Source organism: Cololabis saira, chromosome 12, assembly GCF_033807715.1.
Source record: "Cololabis saira isolate AMF1-May2022 chromosome 12, fColSai1.1, whole genome shotgun sequence".
NCBI classification, from domain to species: Eukaryota; Metazoa; Chordata; class Actinopteri; order Beloniformes; family Belonidae; genus Cololabis; species Cololabis saira.
Genome location: NC_084598.1, coordinates 30977611 through 31004880, shown reverse-complemented (window position 1 = coordinate 31004880; position 27270 = coordinate 30977611). Strand labels below are relative to the sequence as shown.

General features: G+C 38.6%; 1 protein-coding gene across 1 annotated transcript in view; it reads right to left on the bottom strand.

Moving 5' to 3' along the window:
- Positions 1-344: 344 nt before the first annotated feature.
- The window catches only part of gnas (GNAS complex locus), a 39266-nt gene continuing 12340 nt past the window's right edge, over positions 345-27270 (bottom strand). The window contains exons 4-13 of the mRNA XM_061736559.1: positions 18789-18843; positions 18555-18674; positions 13323-13420; positions 5507-5561; positions 4957-5030; positions 4740-4798; positions 4518-4638; positions 2691-2821; positions 1409-1476; positions 345-1217 (exon numbers count right to left, since the gene is read on the bottom strand). Coding sequence (XP_061592543.1) covers positions 1071-1217; positions 1409-1476; positions 2691-2821; positions 4518-4638; positions 4740-4798; positions 4957-5030; positions 5507-5561; positions 13323-13420; positions 18555-18674; positions 18789-18843 — 928 coding nt within the window. The 3' untranslated portion in view covers positions 345-1070. The remainder of the gene's footprint in view (positions 1218-1408; positions 1477-2690; positions 2822-4517; positions 4639-4739; positions 4799-4956; positions 5031-5506; positions 5562-13322; positions 13421-18554; positions 18675-18788; positions 18844-27270) is intronic.

Genomic DNA, 27270 nt, shown 5'->3' with positions numbered 1-27270 from the left:
TTTTTACGCTCCATTTAAATTTCATAAAAGTTGGCATTTTTGTTTCTTTTTTTTTTTTCTCTTTTAAATTCAACATATCCTCCTCACATTTTGCTCCGCTACCAAAAGGCAGAGACAGGTGGCAAAACAGTTCTGTAGAGAAGTCGTCATCCCCGTCCAAACGTGTCCAAACAAACTCCTTCAGAGATATTCACATCAAAGTCGGATCTGTCCCGTTTCTGAAGCCCCCCCCGCGGGTCCGTTTGAGTCGTTGGAGGTAGCGCTGCTCCTCAGGGTTCGGCTGAACAGTCACTTGATCCATTTCAACATCGAGGCCCAGTTCGGGATAAATCAATCAGCATCTCAACAAGCCCACCGTTTATTGACAGAATAGAGCATCTCCATGTTTACATCAGTCGTGCTGTCCGTTAAAAGCAGCTGTGATACGTTTCTTTCTCGTGGTTAGATTTAAAGACGTCTTTAGGAAGGTTGGGTGTACATGGTTCAAGTCAAGTCCTGAGCACAGTGCTTTTTTTTCTCTTTTCCTTTTTTTTTTTTTTTTAATACAGTGTTCACCTGATCGGTTGTGACACATTTATTCTACGTTTGCAGTTATTCAACAGTTATTTCTTTACCAGTGGCACTGAAGTTTTAGCTCTCTTGGTTTTCATCAACAGGAAAATCCCACAATCACAAGTGCAGGAAACTTAGTCCAGGCTGGAACACTCTGGGCTCTTAGAAAGGTAAGGAGTAATACATACGGGAGACAATACATGATGTGGAAAGGTGAGGAGCTTGGGATATGGCTGAAAGTGGAGATCCGAGTCTGTTTTTCAGTTTGATTTTTGTTAGTCCCCCGGAACCCCTGTAATTAAAATAGCTCTTTAAACATCAGGTGAAAAGTTTGCATCAGGGGCAGTTTTGGGTTGAGGGGGGGGTTTTACTGCAAGGTGTGTTCGTGTGTTTTCTGTTCTGTCACGGGAGCTCACACACATCTGTGGAAGAGAGAGGAGCTCAGAGACTCAGTGTTCAGATTCAGTGTTTTTCTCTAGTCTTTTTCTTTGTTTTAGGCAAACACCTTTCCTCTCCCATCACAACAGCTCGTACTGCCGCAGGTGCATTCGCTGGATGATGTCTCGACAGTCGTTAAAGACGCGGCGGATGTTTTCTGTATCGACGGCGCAGGTGAAGTGGGGGTAACAGTAGTGCCTCCCATCCCCGCTTGCTGTGCTGATCCTCTGAAGGCAGAGACAGAAAAAGCAATTAACACATTTTATACTTAATTTTGCTCTACATCCAATTTCAACTCAGTTGACATCCAGAGCAGACAAAAACCCTTTGTTTATGTCATGCTTAGTTTAAATAAAATTATTCAGCATTTTTGTCAACTAACAACAAATCCGATAAAATGTCACGCCAATGCACTTACCAGGAATTCGTCTCTTATGAAGTACTTTGCCCTAGTAACACGAGGATCTTCCCCAGGCTCTGGTGTGGCTAAGTAAGACAGAGGAAACTTATTTTAATCACCACCTCCAACCAAACCAACATGAATCGATCACATAATGGCCTATCAGCAGATAATCACTAAGACACTTGTAAGCTAAGTAAGCTTGTTACACTGTGATAAAGTGAAAGTCACATGTAGACGTATCAATGACGACCTCTTGTGGCCAATGACACTAATTGCACTCAGAGTTTCATTTCTTTGAATTAATTTTTTCATTTGGTGATTGGAGAGATTTAGTGATGCACCGAAATGAAAATTTGTGGCCGAAACCGAAACCGAAAATAATAATAAACACTTGGCCGAATACCGAACAATACTGAACATGGTTCTTCAGCAGTTTTTCATTTATTTTGCCAATTTTTTCACCATTGCATAAATCAAATACATTTGATTTAGGCATGCTTTTCAAAGAAAAAAATCTTTTACAAAATTACAAGGTAGAAAATATTTATTGAACATAAAAAAATGAATTTTTTTTAATTTCCCAGCATTACTTTGTTTTGGTTCCACCTCCTGGTGAATGTTAGGTAAAATTCTTATGGGGTTAGTTTTTGGTTGGCCAACGATTTAGGTAGTGCGCAACGTTACGGGACTGAGCGGCCAGTCTATTTCCTTATTTTACAACGCCGTTATTAATTGTTCGTTTTTTTCCCCCACTTATTCCACCGAACACCGAAAGTGTTTTTTTGCCATTTTCGGCAACCGAACAATCGGTGCATCACTAGAGAGATTGTGTATATTAGTTTTTACACAGCTGTTTTAATATGATGCTTCATTGGGGAAGAATAAAATGTGAAAACAAACAAAAAAAAAATGTGTTTCTTGAAGTAGCCCCAATAAAGCAGAAGAGTTGTGTCATGAACTTTGGGAACAAGGGAAGAAAAATTTGAATATTTTTGGATATTTTGTGATCAGAAAATATTTTTTAGCTAAAGCTGAGGCATTTGTTGCTGTCTGGTCTTTCAAATTCACAAACAATCAGTGTAGCCTCAAAATAAATAAAAATATAAAATAAAAAAGCCACTAAAAACTACATTTGCACATTTTAGTTACAGATTGTGAATGTTGCTGAAAAATAAATGGCAAAATTTTCACCATATAAATAATATACAGCATTTTGGAAATTGCGTTTTTCACATGTAGTCAATAACAATGATTTCAGTGGTCATGTGGTCAAATAAATTGTTACAAGATTTCTCACCATCGTCGGGTGTGGTGTAGCGAGCAAATTCAGGGAAGTATTCCTCAATTTTGGACTTCCCTGCCAGCACCTTTTCTGCAAGTAGATCCTGTTTATTTAGGAACAAGATGACTGAAATGGTCCGCAGCCACCTGATAAAAACAGAACACTTTGAATTAACATCTCCCTGTGTATGGCGGGAGTAACAAGACATCATCACACAGCTTCATGGGGTCAGCTTCATTAGGAATAACAATTACAATTGGAAATCAACTCTGGAGAACAATATTCACCGTCCTGTAGGTGCAGTGAAAGTTAATTTGGAGAAGAAAAAAATACCCCAAAAGTTTCCAAAACTCAAACTTGCAACAGAAAGGATGGACAAGCCTCCTGCTGTCTGGATTCAGTAGAAGAATTAATGCAATTCAACCTAAATAATTAGCTTAAACTGTTTTAAATCACATATACCTGAAAAATTGTCTGAGTTATGTCTTGGCTTTCTCTGCAGTTTCTGTTCGCACAGTAGGATATCCTCTGGTGGAGATACATCAGCCGATTCAGTTTCAGACGGGTCAATCTGGCCCATAAACTGCATATAACGGTCTAGCCGGAGGCCATTGTGCAACAGATTAAAGCGCAGCATGAAGAGTTGATGCAAACGAGCCCTCCGCTCACTATCACGTCACATGACAAACGTATAATTGCTCACATTGCGATTTCAAAATCGCATTTCATAATATCGCAATATTATCACAAACGCGATCAATCATTAAGCCCGACAAAATACAATTTTTGGATAGAAAATGCAGAGAATACTACATATAAGCTGTCAGTTTTTGTGTTGATATAGTTAGCAGATGTATTTGGATGTATCTGCAATATTAACAAATAAGAAAAAAACAACATGCGGTCCAGCAGAAAAGAATATGAAGTAGAGACTATAACCAGCATCAACACTAGCTCGCCTTACATGTTCTGTAGGATTACTTGGTCCTGTTTTGTTAATGGTTGACCCTAAAATTCAACGCTCTCTCTCACTGTCAGCTGTGAACATCACCTGCACTAATGCGCCACTTCAGTTTTGCTGTTGAACGAGAGGGAATGTAAGAGACCTGTGGCACACTTTAAGTCGAAAAGTTGGAAACTCCTCCCTCATTGCACATATTGGAAGAAAGGAAGATTTTTCTTTTCCCTGGCCAGAGTTGTAGCACATGTAGCACACTTCTGTTGCGGACTCCTGCGTACACTAGTAACTAGTCTCCTCTTGGTGTCTCATGTGTGGACTTCATCCGCTCAATGGTGCATTTGTGAATCAGTCATTTCTTCCTCACTTGGTCACGTGCCTTTACGGTTCAGTGCCTCTTTGCATCACACAGCCATATCTTTATTTTTATCATCTACTATTGAAGCTCCAGAGCCCATGTAGTAGTATTCGGGACAGCATGCATACAGCATGCTACAAAATATCTTAGTTACTTATGCCAAGTAATCCTGTATATAAAATTTTCTGAGTAACGCAGGGAGCTATGTTAGTTCCTCTACCATTGCTGAGGGGGGGCAGGAAGAAACGGAGTAAAAACACTGGGGTAATTTATGGCATTTTTTCAGCAAAATAACTGTGCAGATCTCAGTGTGTTTTTTGTTTTCTTCCTTTTTTAACATGTGGCTACACCTGCTAAAAGGACACCCTATCCAATTGTCGGTAGTGCAGCATTTACTCTCAGTGTGCTGAGGGTGCTCACAGAACTAGAGTTATGTCCATTACTACTACTACTACTACTACTACTACTACTCAAGAGACGTATACGAAAGCCACAACAACATGGAAGGTAGGATATCTCCTGTCACCTGTTATTCCAGATGTTCTTGAAAAGGTTGAGGGCCTCCTGCAAACGGTTGGTCTCATTGTCCTCTCGGATCACCATGTTGTAACTGCTACTGGCCACCACAAATATAATGGCCGTTACATCTACAGATGTGGAAGAAAAGAAGAAAGTTATATCAAACAGAGTAAGGGGAACATGACATTAGCTACCTGAAGTAAGATGAAGCATAAATTGAATTAGTTACCATTAAAACACTGAATCCATTTCCGGCGTTCATCTCTCTGACCACCAACATCGAACATACTGTGTGAATCAAACAACAGCGATTGGTGTAAAAATGGAAAAGACTGCCTTCATACATAGAAACTGATCTTAACAGTCTTTAAACAGATTAAATTGTCTGACAGTGACCAGTGTCACCTTGCAAGACAGTAAATTTACTTCTTATTGCTCGTACTTACTGGAAATTAACCTTGTCCACTTGGAATCTTGTCTCAAAGATCCCCGATGTCAGTACTCTGCACCGAAGCAAATCCTGGGACAATACCCCCCGAAAAAGAGAGTGGTGTTAGAATCATAAAGAGAATTCACAATATTTTTAATGCTTATCCTGAAAGATCTGGGATAACATTATACTGTACAGACGCTTTCTTCTCCTTCTCTGAACTTATACCCTAAAATAAGGCTACAATCTCGAGTTCTCTGTTGTTAATTTTGGTCCAAATCTTCATTTTATAGTGCAGCTTGACCGTAAAATTATTAAAGATACATTTTTGACAAATAGGACATTTACATTTAATTTAAAATAGTTATAGATTATAGTAAAGAAATGTCTTTATTTCACATAAAAATCTCCATTTTACATCTGCTGTACTCTCAAAAACAGGGAGTAATTGGAACAAAACATTTTTCTACGTATCTTTTTTTTTTAATTCTAATAGTCTTTATGGAGCTTCATTTCAAATGAAATATTTAGCTATTTTTAAATATTTAAAAGCAATATTAACTCACCTGATCTGTTGGAGTGTAATCATTTTGTTTCACAATGTCGATCTTATCTAGAAAACTGAAAAGGACAAAAGCATTGGGTAAGAAACAATTTATTGAGAAAAAAACACTTGATCAGGTAGGTTACGCCATCTCTACAATTATTGTGTACGACGTGTAGAGAAGGGCTCCGGCAGCACAGCTGGAAGGAAAATGACAACCAAAAAACAGTAAATGGTTTAAGCACCAATGACAACCTGTCAAAACATTTAAAAAAATAAAAGGTTCAGTAAAAAGCATGCTATTCTGCATTATTCTGTTAAAAAAGAAATCCTTAAAAATTGTTCATTGATCAAATAAAAATCTGACATGACAGCATTTTAAAAAGGTGAAATTTTAGTTCTGATATTCAGCATCAATTTGTGTCCAGGCTGGAACACTGGGCCCGAGACGGGATGGCGGGGCATTTTCATTGTCCCCGTGAGGGGAGACGAGCCTCTTTTTCTTTGTAATGTGTGCAGCAATGTTGCGCAGGAAGCTGATGCACACTGTATGTAACTAAAAATTAGCTGTGGCAACCGCCGCCATCAGCCGATCGCCGGCGAAATAGCTGCAGACCTACTGGCAGACATTTACAGCCGATACAGTAATGTTTCCATTTTGCATGTTGACTCAATGGAGAAATCAAAAAAAATTAGTGTCATGTTTAGCCGACACTGGGTGAGTACAAACTGCAGATTGCTTCTTTAAGGTTGGTAGCATGACGATTACGGATGAAGAAAAGGAAGAAGAAGAAGAAATCTTTTATTTGTCCCACAATGCTCAAATAGAATTTTTTCAAAAAGCAAAATACAGCATCCTTAAAATAAGGATGCCAAAAACGATCACAAATATCTAAGATAAATTAAAAATATTTAAGAACAAACATGTTTATACTTAAGAGTATGTGGCTATGGGTATGTACAGTATATGGACATCAGCCAACAGGTGGATGAGATCCGGTATGGCGTCCTGATTTAATCTCAGATTTTTGCAGATGATGTGGACCTATTATACTCATCTAGAGGGAATCTTAATCTCTCACTGAAGGCTAAGGAGCTGAGTGAGAAGCAGTGGGAATGAGAAGCAAAACCTACAAATCTGATTCCCCAATGGAAAAGCATGGAAAGCCCTCTCCAGGTTGAGAGAGAGGTAGTGACTGAAGTAGAGTAGTTTAAATGTCTTGGAAATTTGAGCCAAAAGGCAAGACTCTCAGTTTACCGGCTGATCTTTGTTCCTGCCCTCATCTATAGTCATCAGGTGCTGGTAGTGACTGAAAGAAGATGATCATGAAAACAAGCGGGTAACTTGAGTTTTCTCTGCAGGGTGGCTGGACTCTCCCCTTACAATTAGGGTGAGAAGTTCAGTCATCTGGAAGCTATGACTGGATGATGTGAAGGACCCAATTGAGGTAGTTTGGGCATTTGGTTAGGATCCTCCTGAACATCTCCCTTGGGCACATCCAACTGGAAGAAGACCCCAAGACAGACTTGGCACACCCTGGAGGGTTTCTATTTCACAGCTGGCCTGGGAACGCCTCTGTGTCCTCCCATAAGAACTGGAGGAGGTTGTTGGATGGAGATCTAGGCCTCTCTGGCTAAGCCGGCATACAGTGTGTATTTTTTGGATCGGGCCAGATTTCGACCAAATCGTTGGTCGTGCTTCGTGCAGTGTACGTGGGGTAACGACGAGAGATTAACACCTCACGACAAGCTCCCGATCACAAATCGTGTGCTTGCAAGAAAATCATACGTGTTTGAAATCCTGGTCGCTCATCGTGAAGGAATCGCACAGTTGAAGCAGCTACGACCCGATTGGCCTCATCCTTTCGCAGAGAGCATGCGCAATCTCTGATGTCACGTCAAAAACTATTATTTGTAGTTTAAAGTGTTGCAAATTCACATTACAAATCATGTTTTAATAGCAGAAAAAAAGACCGTACTTCCCACGTCTACCCAGCCAATTCCTTGTCCAAACACAACGTCATCTTATCTTTTTTGATTTATTGCCACACAGAATGGCACAAATTGTAAAAGCAGCGCGTTTGTTCTTGCCGAGCATCTTCGATGTCTCTCACTTCCGGGTTCCTCCTCTTCCACTTCTTTTTGACGTTACAGTTCCAGTACACAGAAGCCCCACATGAGCATTATGAACGTATAGTGTGAGCAGACGGGTCGCATCAGAGCATCAGGACGTACAGTGTGAGACCATTACTCGTGGGCTGCGATCTTTTGAACTCAGCGATCTAGTCGTGCAGTTTGAGATGGGGTTGATCAAACGATTTGAAATATGGCACAGTGTATGCCCAGCTTTAGGCTGCTGCCTCTACAACCAAATTCCTGAATAAGTGGCAGTTAATGGATGGATAATATGATGGATTAATAGATAGATGTGCCTGATGTCAAACTGCGTCATCCTTTGAGTTTATTCATGATTAAATGGCATGTCCTTTATAATATTTCTTTAGAAGTCCAAATTGTTAATTATTATGTAATATAATGCTGTTGAATGGCAAAAAAAAAAAAAAAAAAAATGCCGAAAAAAGCAAGTACTTGTCCAACCCTGTATAAATAAATGGAAAGAGGGAGGAAGACAGAGACAGAATGAAAATGTAGTAGCGGCGACTGTCTGACATTACAGAGCAGATTTCAAAAATAGCTCCCCAGCGCCCTGGCCTGCAGCGCCGTTACCATGGAGACCCAACCACAGGTGCTATAAATAGTCTATCAGCTCCCAATCTTGTGCAGCTGGAGTCGCTTCAGAGAGAAGACAGAGGGCAGGAAGATGGCGAAAACGGAAGACGGCGAGGGAGAGAAAGAAAGCGGTGAAAGGAGGATGAGTGTGTTTTTTTTGTGTTTGATACATCAGATTGAAAGAGGGGAGGAACAAAATGATGTGGGATTGCACCATCTCAAACACCTGGGGGTGGGAGGCGGTGGCCGTTTCCATCACGTGAAAACTATTTAACGAAAATAATCAACCTAATGTGCGGGTCTAAATGAAATGCGTGTCATATTTAGTCGAGGCTACAGTCTCATGGCCTAGAATAGTCTGGAGCTGAGCAGCAAAGGTATCCTCCTCGCCCCCACCCCCTTCCAAACATCCTTTTATCTGTAGATGACTCAGCCACGTCTGCGCCAAAACACTCCAAAACAAACTGTTGCTGTTAGATTACTCCCTTACATTTTCTTTCTTTAAAAAAAATCATTTTTCTTTGGCCATTAAATGGCTTTTTCTATGGAAATGTTGAAAACAGATTAAAGACACACTCATGCAAACACCTGAAAGACAATCATTGAGGTAAAAAGCGACAAATTGAAGAATAATTCCTATTTAAGTCAGTTAAACCCGGAGTAATTTCATACCGTTGACACAAGATGTTACCCAAGAAACAAACCTTGTACCACTTTCTTCTGTTAACTCATAACTCATTTTGAAGTAACCAATTTAGACAAAATGATATTAGTAATTCTCAGGTTTATGAGACACAGACTGGTAACACGGCAAAACAGTGTCAGACTTTGAGACCTGTAAATTACAGGCATTATAAATATTTACATACATTCTCTTTTAGTAATTTAAAAGTTATCAAAATGACAATATAAAAAGCAAATAACAAAAACTTGACTTCTCTTTGTCCCAATAACCCAGTCCAACTAGCCCCTGCTAGCCTATCTCAGTTTAATAGCTGAAAGTACATTGATACATCCAGCATAGGTGGCCAAATAAACTTCCTAATATCTATGACATAACTATCACATGTTGTGACTTGTACATTTACTTTGAATAGAAATAACTATGTACAATGAGATGCAACCATCTTATACAGTAGCAGCAAACTTCTTCATTCATGTCAAAATTAAGGCCGAAGTTATCTTATGATTTATAGTGTATGATTCAAAACTGGATTAAATTATCTTCTAAATAGCAAAGAACACAAACCACATTTTGTGATTTGTAAAACCTTTATTCTATTTGTGAAAAAGACAATGATGATGTCTATTAACTTCTGAAATGGGGAACTATGAATCGGAAGGTAACTTTAGCATCGTGGTTTGTGGTTGTGGAGTTTGCAATACTGATGCCCGTCGAAATAGAGTTTCATTGCTGCAGATATTGGGACCGGTTGTTGCAATCTACAGCAAGGTTTAACATATCTGGAGAAGGCAGGGAACAAACTGTGTCACAATCACAGATGAATTTATAGCTATCCTACATCCTACGTATTTCTATTTGATCACATGTGATAAAATAGAAATACGTTGCCATCTGAACCATATGAAGTAAATTATTATAATAGACGTTATGTATGAGTCAAAGTTTATTATACTGTTTTATATATCAAACTCTCTGACTGCATGTAACAATGTTGTTACAGTCAATCGCTGAACTCAGTTAGTGGTACTTTGCTGAAATATAGTTCCTGATATTTGTCTGTTAATAAAATTGTTGCATCTCATTTTACATAGTTATTTCTTAACAAGTGAAATGTACAAATCACAACACGTAAAATCAAAGCATTTCCCATAATACCATGCACGGATACATGCATTCTTAGAAGCTGCATTTGGTGTTAAAGGTAGGGTGTAGGTTTTACACACAGATTATATTATATTATATATATATATACACCGTATTTTCTGGACTATAAGCCGCACCTGTATATAAGCCGCATCCGCCCTATTTTTTTAAAAATAATTAAAAAAAGATATACAAGCCGCATCCGCTCTATTTAAAAAAAAAAAAGATATGCAAGCCGCAGATATTTATGTTGTTAGATTAGATATTTACTACATGTACAGAAGGATTTTCAACTGTAAATGATGTACATGTTTGTACCTAAATAGATCCTTTACTAACAGTGTCTTTTAACATGGCAGCAACTTTGATGATTAACAGAACCAAGAGAGAATAACCAGTATTTATTTATCTATTTGAAATCTGCTTCTACCTACTTCTATCTGCTAAAGAAGAAGTAGCATATTCTTCTTTGCATTTATTTTGTCTTAATTTTTATTCTAATTGTGGTTAGAGCGCCCTGCGGTGGAAGAAAAATCCACAGATTAGCCGCACCTTTGTATAAGCTGCATGGTTGAAAACCTATGAAAACAGTAGCGGCTTATAGTCCAGAAAATACGGTATATATATACACATTCATTCATTCATTCATTCATTCATTCTCTCACACACACACACACACACACACACACACACACACACACACACACACACACACACACACACACACACACACACACACACACACACACACACACACACACACACACACACACACACACACACACACACACACACACACACACACACACACACACACACACACACACACACACACACACACACACACACACACACACACACGATCAAAATTTTAAGAACAGTTGAAAAAATGGCAAGAATTCACATTTTGCACCGCCGGATCTGAAAAAGGTTCTAGGGAGGGTTTCAAAATGCAATAAGAAGAAATGGGAGTGAGACAAAAAAAAAAAAAACTGAGTATGCAACAAATTAACTGGAATAAGCTTTTCATCAGCAGATCAAAAGTTTAAGATCTTTACTAAAAAAAAAAAAAAAAACAACCTACCCAAAATAGAAATAAAAGTTTCAAAAACGGACTCAGTAATCAATAACTACATCGTTCTTGTTGATCACTTCAAACTTTTGTTTCGTCATGCTTGATGCAAGCGTTTCCAGGAGGCTAGTGGGAACAATGCTCCAGGTGGTGACGATGACTTAAAAGCCATCCACTGTCTGGAACTGATGTCCATTTTTGTGAACTTCACTTGCCATCCATCACCAAATGTTCTCAATTGGATTTAGATCAAGGGAACACGCTGGATGGTCCAAAAGAGTGACGTTATTCCCTTTGGAAGAAGTCTTTTGTCAGGCAGGCATTGTGAACTGCAGCATTTTCTGGTTGAAAAACCCAGTCATCACCAGACAGACGAGGGCCCTCAGTCATGAGGGATTCCCCCTGCAACATCTCGTCATAGCCAGCCGCCGTTTGACGGCCCTGCACAATCTGAAGCTCCGTTGTTCCACTGAAGAAGAAGAACCCCAGATCATGATGGTGCCCCCTCCACTGTGCTGCAGAGAAAACATCTCAAGTGGGAGCTCCTTGTTATGGCGGTCATGTTGGACGCCATCAGGACTGTCAAGGCTACATTTTCTCCTAAGAAAATAACATTTTTTCCCCACATTCAATGTCCCATGTTTGGTGCTCTCTTGCAAATTCCAAAACAGGCATTGAAGGAGACGTGGCCTTTGAAGACGTTTTTTGTTCTTAAGGCCCTTCTCTTGCAGATGCCATCTGATGGTTATTGGTATGCAGTCAGCACCAGTAATGAACTTAATTTGGGTGGAGGATCGTCCCGTGTCTTGATGGAAAGCCAGTTGGATCTTCCAGTTCAGCGCCAGTGAAATTCTTTTTGGTCTACACATTTTTTTGTTCAGGATCTTTTAAGAAATTCAAAATAACTGTCTCACTGTGTCCAACCTCATCAGCGATGGCGTGCTGTGCGTGGCCTTGCTTATGCAGCTCAATAATCCGACCACCTTTAAACGAGAGAAAGCTTTTTTGCCTTTGCCATCAGGAAATCATGACAGTGTGAATCACTGACGGACAATGACATAAAATCCACATTTATGCGCAGATTTTGCCTTTGAAAGGCTATGGTCTTAAATGTTTGATCTACTGATTAACAGCCTATTTCGGTTTAATCCTTCTTTTCAATAAATTGCTTATTCAAATTGTAGAAAAGTACCTTTTATAATAACGAGACTCGATTTCCCAGCATTCCTTGCCATGTCATGTGACTGCCAAGCAGCATACCAATGCTATTTTTAGACTGGCTCACCTGTAACACGAGTCGGCAAGAGCTAGTGAGCTAACTGTTCATTCCTGGTTTGTGGAGACTGGTGTGTCACATGAATAAACCACACTGCTCCAACACACCATAACCTCCATAATACCGCTGTTGTATGGTGAATCTGGGGAATAAATCTTCTACAAAACTTAATCTCTGGATCCGAGTCTCCTGACAGAAGACATTGCAATAGCACACCAGTTACTAGACACGCATCATTCTTTCTTTACACACACACTTTTTTTTCCCTCACTCCCATTTCTTATTTATTTGAAACTACTTAGAACTTTTTTCATGTTCCAATTGTGCAAAATGGACATTTTTGAAAATTTGATCAAAAAACATGTGATATTTTTTGAAAAAACTCAAATCCATTTTGAAGCATGTTGTATTAAATGATCTTGACATAAATACTTTTAGACTGCATGAAAATAATTCAGACCAGCATAAAAAAAAAACATAGTAGACCTGCTCAAATAATCTCAAACATTTTTGCCCAGATACACCAGTGTGACCTTGACATAACTTAACTTTATATTAATCAATCTAATGAGTCTCGAGTCGTAACAACCACAACATTCAGCTGCAGCTCAACTGGTTTGTCCAGTCACTGTTATAACGTTAAGTAACCAGAAATGAAAATGATCATTAGTTACACCCTTTGGACCTGTATTATGCCACCACCAACTAGATCACGACGCATTAATGACATCCATCAGAGTTCAGGGAAACACATAATTCTGTAAAATCTAAATCACAAAAAAAATGTCACATCTTAAGCATCAACCAGTCATTTTATCTGAAAGACTGCTCTATCACATTTCATTTAATGCAAAGGCTCTGTAACAAAAATGGATTCAACTCGGTGGAAAAGTCATGTCACTATGAAGTTCACTTGGAAGGAAATTACTTACTATTGTGCACAATCGATTAGCTGGTACTCATTGGATCTTTCATAGCACGCTCGGACCCCTTCATCCTGCCACAATGTCTTTGCATGATCGTAAAACTCCTGTGGAGGGACAGAAAACAAAACAAAAAAAAATGACAGAAGGCCGACATGAAGGGCACTGATAAAGGGGTCATGTAGGAGACATTAATTCAGTGGTCAAAAACGATTTCCTAATTAAATGACAAGAATACGCAAATGTGTCCTGTTAGTGGAAATGTACATTTGCACTACGACCTTTGCTTAACATGGTCGAGTAACAAGTTCATGTTCAGTGACTCTCAGACAGGAAGCGCTCCATCGAGTCGGCGCCATTCTGTATGTTTACTGAGCACCAAATATGACAGACATGACAGCAGACAGAAACGACAACTGGGATGTCTGTTGTCCATGATGTCTGAGGTCACGCAGTGCACAGCGCTTTTATTGACAACACACGAAATGTACGTTGTGCCTGGGCGATGCCTGTGTACGTTTCAGCAAAGGTAAATAGGGGTGAAGGCGAAGAGGGGCACCTCACTACTCAGGTGTTAAGAGATGGAATTGGCTTTGATTAAGCACACGTCTTTCTCTGACATTATTTATACTTAGTGAGCAATATGTTGCTGCCAAAAGGGTTAATAACACAAGTTACATTTGAACGTTTTTAAATGTATGTTTCCCAGTGATATTTGAATAAAATTGCAAAACATGGTTGTACATAATACCCTTGTGTTTACACTAAAAATCTCTGTAGGTGTACATGTTTTCAAACTCAGTATGGAATTGATAAGGTAGTTGATAAAGAATAATCAGAATCAACAATGGCATCGGTATCAATACAATCCCCTTCTTCATTAATGCATGACAAAAATCAACAAGAAAGGCGTGACGAGGAATATTTTTGTGGGGATTGTCATAATAAAAGCCTGTTTTTTGCACCGGGTCAAATCAGACAGCTGCCCGGCCCGGGGGGATGAGCAGGACACCCAGGTGGATTTATGCTGTCTTTTTTTGTTTTTGGTTATGCTTTTTTATGCAGCAACAGGTTTACATTTGCTCCATGTTTTAACAAGCATCTTCAATCTGATGTTTAACACTGAATGGACCACAGAATGGCTACAGATTTTATTATGAAAGACATCTGGATTTTTACTTTTTAAAATGTTTTTTTTTTTTTTTTTTTTTACAGGATGCCTGCAAGGATGTATTGTCGTAACTGCATTTGTGTTGACCATGTCCAAATAAATAAATGCATAAATAAACAAGTCAATGATGAGGTCACAATAATACCTGGCTGGATTTGGTGGCTGCAGGACTACAGTCACTGTTATATGCTGTTGCATTTTTTTTTGTTTCTATCTATCTATCATGTATTTTTATTGTAAAGAACTTGGTGACCGGTGTCTGTGAAAGGTGCTCTATAAATAAATGTTACTACTGAGTGTCTTGTATTACCATCAGCAGGATCACCGACTACGTTTACCACAATACTCGGATCATAATCAGATTCTGGTAATAATCTGATTAAGAAACCACCATGTAAATAGCAACCTTAATCTAATTAAGATCATAATCGGAGTAAGCAATAATTGTATTAAATTGTGGAGTATACCGGTCATAGTTGCATTATGAAGACGTGTAAACGCCTTCATCAAAATATAACGTCCTTTTGGAGTTTTTGCAGGATTTTGCATCAGTAAATACCAGGGACGTGCGGTCAGGGGAGGCAGGTGAGGCAGAGCCTCACCTGTCATGTCAAGTAAAAAAATAATTATAACATCAAATTTATACTAATATTTGTCCACTGATCTTTATGTATGACTAATTTCTAGGGCTGCAGCTATCGAATATTTTAGTAATCGAGTATTCTACTGAAAATTCCATCGATTAATCGAGTAATCGGATAAAACATATATTTGTTTAGTTAAAGAGCAATTATAAATATACATAAGATGTTAGATGTTAATTGACATCAAGACTAAATTATATAATACAGTAGGTTCATGGCTGTTCATTTAAAAACCCTGAACTTACACCAGTTGACCAAAGTCACTGCCTTCACTCAAAAAACTAAGGATCTTACCAAGAAATGTTCTTATTTCTAACCTAAAAATGCCATTACACCTGATAACACACATAACTTAAAATGTTAGGTGTTTTTCCCACGTGTTTCAATTGAACTTTCATTTGTGTCAAGCAAATTTTAAGTTGTAGTTACGTTTTAAGTTAGAGTTTTGGCAGTGTTCAAAATAAAATTATGAGACCTGCTGTATTGGAGCACATTAGGCTCCAGTGCTGCTTGTTTTATCCATGAATGACTACAGAGATAAAATGAAATGAAAACTACCCAGTTAGCTTTATTACGTTTTTATTTTTATGACATTTTCTGCCTTTTCTTTTAGTTAAAACTGTAGCGGGAACAGAGGTTTATATACCCGGTAAAGGCTGATTTATGGTTCCGCGTTACAACAACGCAGAATGGTGCGCGTCGCTGCGTACCCTACGCCGTATCCTACGCCGTACCCTACGGCGTAGCCGGCCGGACGCCAGCCGGACCGGCGCTCTCCGCCCTCGCCGGAGAGCACCGTAGACTCTGCGTCGATTTAACGCGGAACAATAATTTTGGCTTTAGAGGGGGGACATAGGGGAACGGACCAGAAGAATATAGCGTGGATTAAAAATAAAAGTTAAGCACTGAACTACATGTGTCTCCCGTCTGGGCCATTGCAGACTGCCTGAGCATGGCATGTTACAAAACAAACATACCCGCCGCCTCTTTCTTCCCCCTTTAACGTGCGCAGCGCATTGATGTATGGCGCAGCTTCAGCGTGTTGTGTCGCATTAAATGTGGTCTGGGCGTAATACGAGGATTTGAGCTGGTGAAATTAAACGAAAAAAATAAATAAATAAATAAATTAAACGATTCCTCGAGGCAGAGAAAAATCCTCGATCATTTTTTGTAATCGAATTATTCGAGGAATCGTTTCAGCCCTACTAATTTCGAACATGTATTATAGTCAAAATCACTGAATTTGCCTATTTCCTGTTCAAATACGGGAGGTGCGGCGAGCCGAGCCGAGCCTCTGATTGCGCAATCCATCACAAACTGGGTTGATACGTGCGATTGGCGCGGCTGGTTGCCGTATCTCTGCATGTCGCCAAGATAATGTTTGCAAATACGTTTATTTGACCTGATTTTACACAGTCTGGCTAATGTCTTTAACCATTAAAATTTAATGTTTTTTAGTGAGATATTTAGTTTCGCTGAGGGGAAATAAAACCGCAGTGAAAAAGGCCCAGGGTGAGGCAGACAGTACTCTGCCTCACCTGAAGGGGGCGAACGTGAGTCAACGCCGTTCGCTCACGTACGAAAATAAGGAGGACTTTTACAACAAAGTAACGGAGATTTTTTTGGCGAAGGACAGGCGCATGGGCTTCATTTTAAAAGTAAGACCAAAAACACTTTCAATCTTATAAAAAAAGGGATTAGACTAAGAAAAATACAATAGAATATTTAAAAACTAAATTTGGGCCTTAAATAAAATATTCTTTGTTTTTCTTTTCATGCTTTTTGTTGATCAATCTGTATTAAATTGATTAAAGTATCAGAATTAAATGTTTTAAAAACAACTAAATATTTCACTAAAGGTCAAAATTTAAATCTGTGGTTTTGTACACCAGTCTATAGGCTACTCTCATTTGTGTTGTATGAATTATAGAATTGCAACGGCCTATACATGGAGGGTGTAGAGCAAATGCACGTTTTTTTCTTACCTTTACGTATCTGTAATATGTACCGTGTGTGCACACGTGCGTCTGTGCCCGTGTGTTTTTTTGTGAAGAATGCTGATGAGATATGAAATAACCAGTAGCCAATTGAATAAGCTATCCTTTTTGTTTTATATATTTGTAAATCTGACACTAAAGGAGTCAGTGCCTCACCAACCTTGAACCTCACCGCACGTCACTGGTAAATACCATGACGACAACTCTTTCCCACAAGTCTTTACTTCTTAGTCACTAATCTAGTCTTGCAGATATATTTGCAGGGCTGTAGAAACAGTGTAGAATGACACTGCAGCGACTTGTTGATGTAAAAAGTGTATCTGCTGGCGTCTATTATCATGTAGAACATTGAACATAATCTGTATCTGATGCTTTAACTCAATCTTAACACTCAAAATGGTATAAAGCATCATTACAGCTCGTGGACTCATTTTTTTGTCGTTTAAGTTTGGAATTGGCAAACCTAAGGCGTAGTGAACAGGGTTGCCAGATCTTGAGAAAAATAAGCAAAAATGTATTACAGTCAGTAATACAGGGGTTCATGTTGCTATTACAGTGCGTTTCCAGCTGGCTTAACGGCAAACCAGTTAACATTTTCTTGTTGTGACAAGCCGACTATGTTCAACGACGACCGGGAAAACTAGAAATGTTATGGTTTTAAGTAGAACAGTGTGCATTGTGGTAAACAGGAGCCTTGATAGTTTATGTCCAGATTACTTACTGAATAGTCTCTCAGAGTATGATGTTCTTTAATGCTTAAAGACTGTAATTTATGACTAAAATGTTTGCATGGAAACGCAAATCTGAATGACAAAACACAAAAGTTTTGACGAAAACATCCCAGTAAATGTTATCAACTGTGTGGCTTTTTCCCCCAAATCTATACGCAGCATTTCAAGTCTGAGCAAAAATAAAACAACCTCATTAATAGCAGCTTGTACCCACAGGTGAGACTGTGAGATGAATATTGAATTAAGTTCAGCCCCACAGGTGACTCTGGTCGAACACTGGGATCTGTGCTTTACTCTCTTGGTTTGGACAATTAGTTAGTGGGAATACTCTAGTGAGAATACTAAACCCACACAGATAACGCTCATAGGGCCAATGATAAACCTCTGGTGGCAGTACAGTCCCTTGTTGGAGACACACAGATACCAACATTCCAACAACAGCTTTAAACTGGCGTAAAACAAGATATTACACGGATCATAAAATTAAACACTGATACAGGACCAACTTCTTCAGGAGATTTCACACTTGAATGATTAAAAGCTTCAGAAAAACCTCCTAAAGCATATCAAACCTGAATAATGTGATAGTTCAAACTGCAGGTCTTATGATGACCCTGGTTATGAAAGAGTTTCACGCCACTTTTTTGAACAGTCAAATATTAGTTGGGCATGTGTGTTTCTACTGTTATACTACTTACAGAAGGAAACTCAAAATCCTTTTGGTTCACAAGGTTGAGGACGTATTCGATCCGGTACTGGTTTTCGGGACACGCCAACTTCACCGGTGGCGTCAGGGTGCTCATTGCTGTTACTATGGTCTGTTGCAAACAGATAAAATACAAAGACATGAAAATGAACTCAATGAAGTTAAGAAGAATAAGCCAAAACCTGAAAAATGAAACAAAAAAAAAAAAAGGTAAACAGACACTTGCCTCGATAGCTTCTTTAATATTATTTTTGATGTCCTGGATTTTCTGCTTCTTCTCTCTGAAACAGTAGAAAAAGGTGAGAATCCCGTTAGGTGATTTTCCTGTGTAAATATGCTGAAAACACAGTTTTTCACGAGTGAGGATTACAATAATTCACGTTAACATAAGTTTCCAACAGAGTTAAACAGCATCAACTGGGTCTGGATAGAAAAGGGATTGTTTTGTGATGTGGAAGGTTAAACAGACCTTAATTGGCATACATGGTGGAGAAATTATGTCTTTGTCTGTTGTGACTGATAGTTGTGTGTAAAAGACAGTCAGGACGGTCTGTGACAGAAATATTTTCAATAAAAGGCAACCAGAGAGCAACAAAGTCTATCTTTCACCTTGAGCCTCTTAGAGCACCAACACATTGTGTTTATAAAAGTTCTATCTCAGTGAGAAAGGCGTCGTAGTTCTGTGATAGTAAGACTTTTCAAACAAGGAATGCTGCCACGTTGGTCAGAGTGAACGCAAAAACTCGTAGGTTGTAAATGCAACACAAATTTAGAAATGTCTTTGCCTGATTAAAGAATTCGCTAGTGGTCAACAATTTATTGAAACTGGTGTAATGTTGATCCATTATTACCACAGAGAAGTGGAACTATTCTTCAAAAACCTTTACCTAAAAAGATATTTTTTTTAAGGGCAATTAAGGCTAGCAATGTTTGCTTGTTTTGCAAAAACAAAATTAAAATAACTTTGAACTCAAATAAAAAAATAAATACAACATCTTAGAGCCTCCTCTGAAGCAGCAACAGCATTTAAATGACATAAACTAAGACTTTGCTCTACAATGACAATACTTTTTTTTAAAAGAGAAGAGAAAAAAAGCATTAGTCATCAGCTATGATCAGTGATGATTTTAAATCCCCCCCCCTCAGGTTAATACAGTCATGTCATTGCCAGTAAACACATCAACCATACAGGTTTTTTTTTTCCCTTGTCTCTTTTTTCCCCTGGTCCAAAATGAATCATGCCTCTATGACCACACACACGCGTTCATGCTCACACCAGAAAGCATGTCTTTGTGAGCGTTTTTCCACTGCGAGCCGACCAATACCAATGTCTGTGAAGCAAAAAAAGAAGAGGTGGCACACGCATTTTCTTGCTGAGGATATAGATTTCAAAAGTTAAAATCAACCACAACCAAAAATGTACGATAATGAGACAATTATCAGATGCTGAATTACCAGAACCACCCAACCTGTTGAAAGCCAGTCCCGGTGCAGACATCTGGACATCTAATATCAGCTTGATTCATGTTAATTTTAAGTCCTTTTCTGTTGGATTTTTAAGCACAAAGGCATCTTGAGGAACCTGTTGCATTCCCACTCTCAAAGAGAGACGAGGCCTTGTAAGCTGGTGCTATTTAAAAGAAAAAGTACTGTAGTCCTCATTTTTCCTTTAAACAAAAAATAAATAAATTAAACCGATATTGAGAATGGTGAAAGGCTAAAATTACACAAAAATGTATGTATACAGAGACAGCCAAGACAATTGCAACTGGTGCATCTCTAAAAAAGGAAGCAGTTTTCTTTCCATTTTCTAAATAAACCACCTGTGAGGTCTATGCACTGACAAACAGAGGTAAGAGAACCAGTGACAAGCTGGGGTAAGAGAGTTTATCAAGGTACAAGGGAGATTGAAAAGGCTTTGTTTACATTTTCAACCTGACAGTCGTTATAAATCATATGGTTGTGTAGCGTACGCTCTCCGGTCTTAAGAGTGAAACTTTTCATCTCTGTGCATCACTTCTACTGTTGTTTTTTCTGCTCTTTTTTGTGATTAAGTTTGAACATCTGGGAGCTATATCATCTCATCACAGTTAGTAGTTTGTATATTTTGGCCTAACTTTGCTGCCTAAGAGTCCTGCATATACAAAAGTCTAAGATGCTTGTAAATAAATGTTGAATGCTTTAAAAATATAACATGTAACTTTTTACATATTTATCAACATACAAAATGAAAAGTAAATGAATAGAAAATATGAATCAAAATCCATATTTCTTATGAACACCCTATTTAAAAATAACATCAACTCATCAGGGTACACTCGCACAAAGTCAGGCAATTTGCAGGATCTTAATAAGGTGTCTGATTAAACTGTCTTATCAAACAGGTGCTTAAGAAGATAAATGTCATATGTTGTTTAGGAGGCTTAGAACAGTGGGAGGAACAGCCAAACTACTATCAAGGTAAGCCTGCAGCAGACAGTTTCATGTCATAAATCAAATGCAATGGCAAGGCAGAGCACACAAACAAGACGTAAGGGAGCTTTGTTATATCAGCACGGTCTCGCCCTAGTAAAAATTTCAAAATGGACAGGGAAGTCAAAATGCATTGTTCAAGTTCTTCTGGAGATTCACAAAAAATGGGAAACTTTGACCAATCACTGCATCTGAGGTCCTCAAAGAAACTTTATGCTCATTCCCTTTGAAATTGGCAGATGCTCAGCCATCAGCTCAAAAACCCCTCACCTACTGAAGAAGTCTAAAGAAATGTCTGGCAAGGGGTGGTCTTCATGAGAGCACTGCGGCCAAAACAAACAAAAAAACCTCTGATGTGAAAACAAGGCCAGATGATTCAACTACGATAACATCGGAAAAGGGACGCAGTAAAGCTGAAGCAGGTGCTCTATGCCGACGGCAACATTTTTTAAATATTTGGATGTGGCAATAGGTTGTTTGTTCACTAAAGGATTGGAGAGCAGCACAAGAATGAATGTCTACAAGCAACAGCGAAGCCTGGTGGGGGCTCATTTCTACAAACAAAGTTGAAGATTTGATCAAGGCTAATGGTGTCTTTAATGCTGAGAAATACGTAAAAAACCACCGAGGGAGGCTTCAGATTGGCCGCAAATTTAATCTGCAGCAGGATAACAATCCAAATATACAGTCAATGTTTTTAGGAATCATCTTCTGGATATAAGTGAAGGCATGAAGAGACGGTAATTCATCCGTCTTCTTGATGCAGCCTACATCTAAAGAAGATATGGTTAGCTCTCCAAGATGTCTGGGAAAACCTGCCATGTTCCTTCAAAGGGCATGTTCAAGTGTATCAAACTGACGCCGTTTTGAAGGCAAAGGGTCATTACAACAAATATTGATCTGATTCTTATTTTTGTTTACGGGTTGCTCACTTTACATTTTGTAAATTGATAAAAAAAAAAACAAATTGATACAAAAAAACAAAAACAAAAAAAATCTTATATCTTTGAACACGTTCCCCCTAAAGTAGAAAGTAGCCTCAGTCCTCTGTATTGATCACTAACTTCAAAGCTCCGATGGTGGGGGTGGAGGGGTGCAGTTCAATGTCATGCCCAAGGACAACTCGCTTATCGCTGCTAAAAGAATAAAGACAGCCGAGTGACCATTAGTCTTCCGGTCACAAGCCAAATACTCTGACTCCACAACACTCACTTCATTCACCCCAATTTTTTTACTGAACCATTCATGTGCCAAAACCAGCGTACTTATGTCCTTCCTGAAATTCTGGCTTCATTAAAATATATTACTCGGTTCCTCATGTGATGACTCACAAGCAACTGAGCTGTAACAAAGGAGTTTTTTTGTTTTTTATTTTAAAGAGATGCTAATTAACTTAAATTCATTTTAACACATCATACCACTCAGTCAAAATCATGCATATTGACTTGACACACACACAAAGTGTTGCAGTCATACACTGGGTCATATGCTCTAGAGCAGGGGTTCCCAACCTTTTTTGTGCCGAGGACCAGCAGAAGTATAAACAAAAAGCTCAGGGACCGGTTGACAATTTATGTCAATTTTAATAAACATTTTAGAAAAAAACAATGCATTTTAAAATGCAGGCTATCATTGTTTTACTAACTTTACAATGGTTTCAGGTGCATATATTTATCCACCAACAGGTGGCGACTCATTTTACGAAAATAACAGCCTATTTCAATTGCCAGACCGCTGCGACATTTTGCCAGCTGCTTTTTCCCCCAAAAGTTCGAGGCAGATGTCTTTTGCAGCGGGCAGTATTAGCTCCTCTCCAATTGTAAAGGGCTTTTTAGCTTTTGCAATCCGGTGAGCAACGAGATATGAAGCCCTCGTTGCAGCGACGTTAGCTGATGTTGTGGCCTTTAAAACTTGCTTCTGCAAATCTAACTCATGTTTTTTCCTTTCGATAAAATCCACTGGTTTGTCTTTGAGAGAAGGATGTTTTGTATTTAAGTGTCTTTGGAGCTTGGATGGGTTAATTGCTTCGTTGCCGAGCGTTTCTCCACATAAAATACATAGTGGGTTTGGCGCCTCCAAATCGCCAATTGCAACAAATCCATATTTTATATACATAATGTCGTACTTGCGATTAAAGCTTTTGCTTTTCTTTTTGGTAGGATTTTCCACTTGTTCATCACTATTTCTTTTACTCGAACAACCAGTAAAGAAACGGCTCATGGAGGTTTGCTGAGGTCCGCTCATCTCTACAGCTGACTGTACCTAACCTGCAGCACCTGTGCATTGCGCTGTTCAGTCCGGTCGGGTACCAGAACTTATTGTCCGCCAAGCCATGACAGGGCTGCCACTCAAAGAAACACATTTCGATTTATACAAGTTTTGGATGAAATTATATGACAAAAAAATGCTTCAGGTGAAGAATATGGTGTAAAAGTTAACTTATTTCAATAATTCAACTAGAATATGGTGTAAAAGTTAATTTATTTCAATAATTCAACTAGAATATGGTGTAAAAGTTAACTTATTTCAATATTTCAACTAGAATATGGTGTAAAAGTTAATCTATTTCAATAATTCAACTAGAATATGGTGTAAAAGTTAACTTATTTCAATAATTCAACTAGAATATGGTGTAAAAGTTAATTTATTTCAATAATTCAACTAGAATATGGTGTAAAAGTTAACTTATTTCAATAATTCAACTAGAATATGGTGTAAAAGTTAATCTATTTCAATAATTCAACTAGAATATGGTGTAAAAGTTAACTTATTTCAATAATTCAACTAGAATATGGTGTAAAAGTTAATTTATTTCAATAATTCAACTAGAATATGGTGTAAAAGTTAACTTATTTCAATAATTCAACTAGAATATGGTGTAAAAGTTAACTTATTTCAATAATTCAACTAGAATATGGTGTAAAAGTTAATCTATTTCAATAATTCAACTAGAATATGGTGTAAAAGTTAATCTATTTCAATAATTCAACTAGAATATGGTGTAAAAGTTAATCTATTTCAATAATTCAACTTAAAAGGTGAAACTAATATATTACCTAGTCTTATTACATGCAAAGCATGATATTTTGAACCTTTATTTGTTATAATTTTGATGATGGAATTGTTTATTGATTTCATAAAATATTCTCTAATTTATTTTTTATTTGGGGTTTTCATAAACTGTGAGCCATAATCAGAGAGCAGCTCCTTGCTGCTGCTGCACGCAGTGACGGACACTGGCTGATTTATGGTTCCGCGTTGCACCAACGGATAGGATAGGTGGGGACGCGAACGTACGTTGCGCGTCGCACGCGTACCAGCCATGCCGTCGATTTAACGCGGAACCATAAATCAGGCTTAACGCGGGCGCATTTGTCAGTTTTCTTTTCGTCTTTTCAACTGAGCAAACACAAACTGAGTGTGCAATGCTTGCTTATGCACCCTCGTAGAACCGGGCCTGCAATAATATATGTCCGTATTGGTTCAATACGGAACTTTTAATTCCCAATTCCCAACTCCTACCTGGAGGTGAAGCCCGATTCCTCCCCGCAGCGCTGTCTGGCACACACACACACACATATATAACAATAACATAGAAAGATCTGGCACAGATGCAGCAGGTCCTGTTGTCCGGCCACAAAGATTTTGCTGGCCTTAATGTTTCCTGTGTTTTATTTTGTTATTATTGTTAAATTTAGTGTTGATGTGTTTGTGACAGACGTGTGTATGGGGCGTTAATGAAAATACGGGACAAATCGCAACATTTTTTTCTCAAATAAAGGACAATTCCGTATTTTACGGGACGGGTGGCAACCCTACTTGCAAGTCTTCTATTATTCGCCGTATCCAGGCTAAAATGCTCCCGAACTTTTGAAGTTTTGTTACCCGCAGCAGCTGCTCTGGGACGCAAAAAAAAAAAAAAAAAAAAAGGCTGCGCTGAGACCATGGATCTATGGCTGAGACGTCCTGCTGCGCGGCTCTCGCAGAGATTGTATGAAGTGAAGTGAAGTGAGATGCCTCACTCCATTGGGAAAAAAACGTCTGGTGAGAATTGCAGACAATTTTGATTATCGCTTTTTTGTCGACAACGTCGGCGAATCGTTGCAGCCCTAATTATGATCGGAACACAAGCCATTCCACGGCCCGGTAGTAACGGCTCTACGGACCGGTACCGGTCCGGGGACCGGGGGTTGGGAATCACGGCTCTAGAGTGCTCCAGGTGCTAATTTTCCCAATCCGACCTTGCAAAGATGCTTATGGCCCTACAGATACACGACCACCACCAGACCAATGCACACCTTGCTTACCAAAATAAGCCAAGTACTAGTCAAGGATGTTATCCAGGAATCAGAAACCCAGAAAAAGATTAAAGCAAAAAACAAAACCGTGTAATTAGCTTAAAAGAAAAAAGAAGAGAAAGTAGTTTCGCTATAGATCAAGAAAGAAAAAAAAAAAACTTCAAAAAGGCAAATTTTCATCAGAATTTCCAGCAATCGTACATTGCTTGTCACATTACATTTAATCGTTCAGATGCTTTTCTTCAAAGCATTAAATGTAAAATCTATGTTGGACAGATGATCAATGCCAACGATGTTATGAAGACATATATACATATATATACATACATATATATAACTTTCAGAACTCATTGAACATTCCTCCAGATGTTCAGGTGACTGATTGGCAGCAACTGGGGGTACCAGAAGCCCAAAACAACAGTCAACAGCAACATCAAAATAAGCCGTTTGGCAATGGTAGAGAAGATTTGAAATGAGATTTCTGAAAGTAAGTAAGAGCATTAAGATAAACTATAAGTGCTAAAGGATAGAAACTGAATGCGAGATGGACAATTTAATTCCCAATAAAAATAGCACTGGCAGTGGCCTGTTTAGCAAGGAAGACATTAAACAAAACAAAGTTATCTGAAAGTTATGCCGTAAAACCTTGGCCACAACAGTTAGCAGTACCGCCAATTTGTTCCACCACCTGAAATGTCATCCTCTACAACACCATCATCCTCTGTGTGGCCACATCTCCACAGACACAGAACAAAACGTTAAAAGAGCCAGCCACAGAAAAAATGACTCTGGCCTCTGTTTGCTAAATCAACCGCATACGACCAAAAAAAAAAAAAAAAAAGCTTGAAATTGAAAGAGATAACAGCTGCAAATACATCGTCAAAGACATGGCGCCAGTTAGTGTGGTGGATAAGGGAGGATTCAGAGACCTCATTAAGCCGCTGAACCCAAAGTACGATTTACCTGGGTGCAAATTCTTTGCAGTTAAAGTGCCATCAGAATTATACTTTTCAGTGAGAGAAAAGGTGATCCAATACCTAACAAACATGACCCACTTATCTACAACTACGGATCCTTGGACCAGCAGAACACCTGAGCCTCACCTCAGCTTAACGTTACTTTACAACGACCACTGGGAGCAGAAGATCCTGCGCCTCCAAATGAGCTCTTTCAATTAGACCTGCTGTATTGTTGTTTAGTTCAGTTTGTTTAAAGAATCCAGTGCCTCAAATAAAAAATGTTAAATTTCACTTCATTGTCATTGTTTTACTTTTAAAGTCATTGTATGATTGATAATGTTGAATTCAACATCTACAGAGTATTTTAGAGATTTCAAAACATTGAGATATATATCGTGTATCAGGATGTAGTATATATATATATATATATATATATATATATATATATATAAAAAGAAATCAGGATATTCGTTAAAGGCCATATCGCCCAGTATCAAAGAGTGTACCTATTTGAGGAACACTTTTGTCTTTTTATCGGTGTAACAGCATAAAGAGTTTTGCAGAAGCTAAAGAAGTGCATGCCTCAGAGATTGCACACAAAGGTCCCGAGAGAGTAGCTGAGGGTTGGCAGTCAAAGACCAACGATCGTCCACCTCCAATGAACACCATCATCATTCTGGGCAGAAAATATCGTTGGCGTTGTTCAACCTTTCCAAAATTCAACAAAAAAAAATTAAAAAAAATTGCTTAATGCCCGATGTCAAAGCAGAGCATTTATCTAACATTTGCTAAATGCCCGCTGAATCATGAAGATCGTGTAAATGAGAAGTGACTAAATGGAGGAAATCAGTGGTGGCAACTAGACCGATCTTATAAAGCAGGAAGTAAGACTTTTGCCAACTCAAAATCAGGAAATACAGGTAGGTCCGGAAGTATTTGGAGACTGGCCAAGTATTTTGAATGAATGATGCAGGAGAAC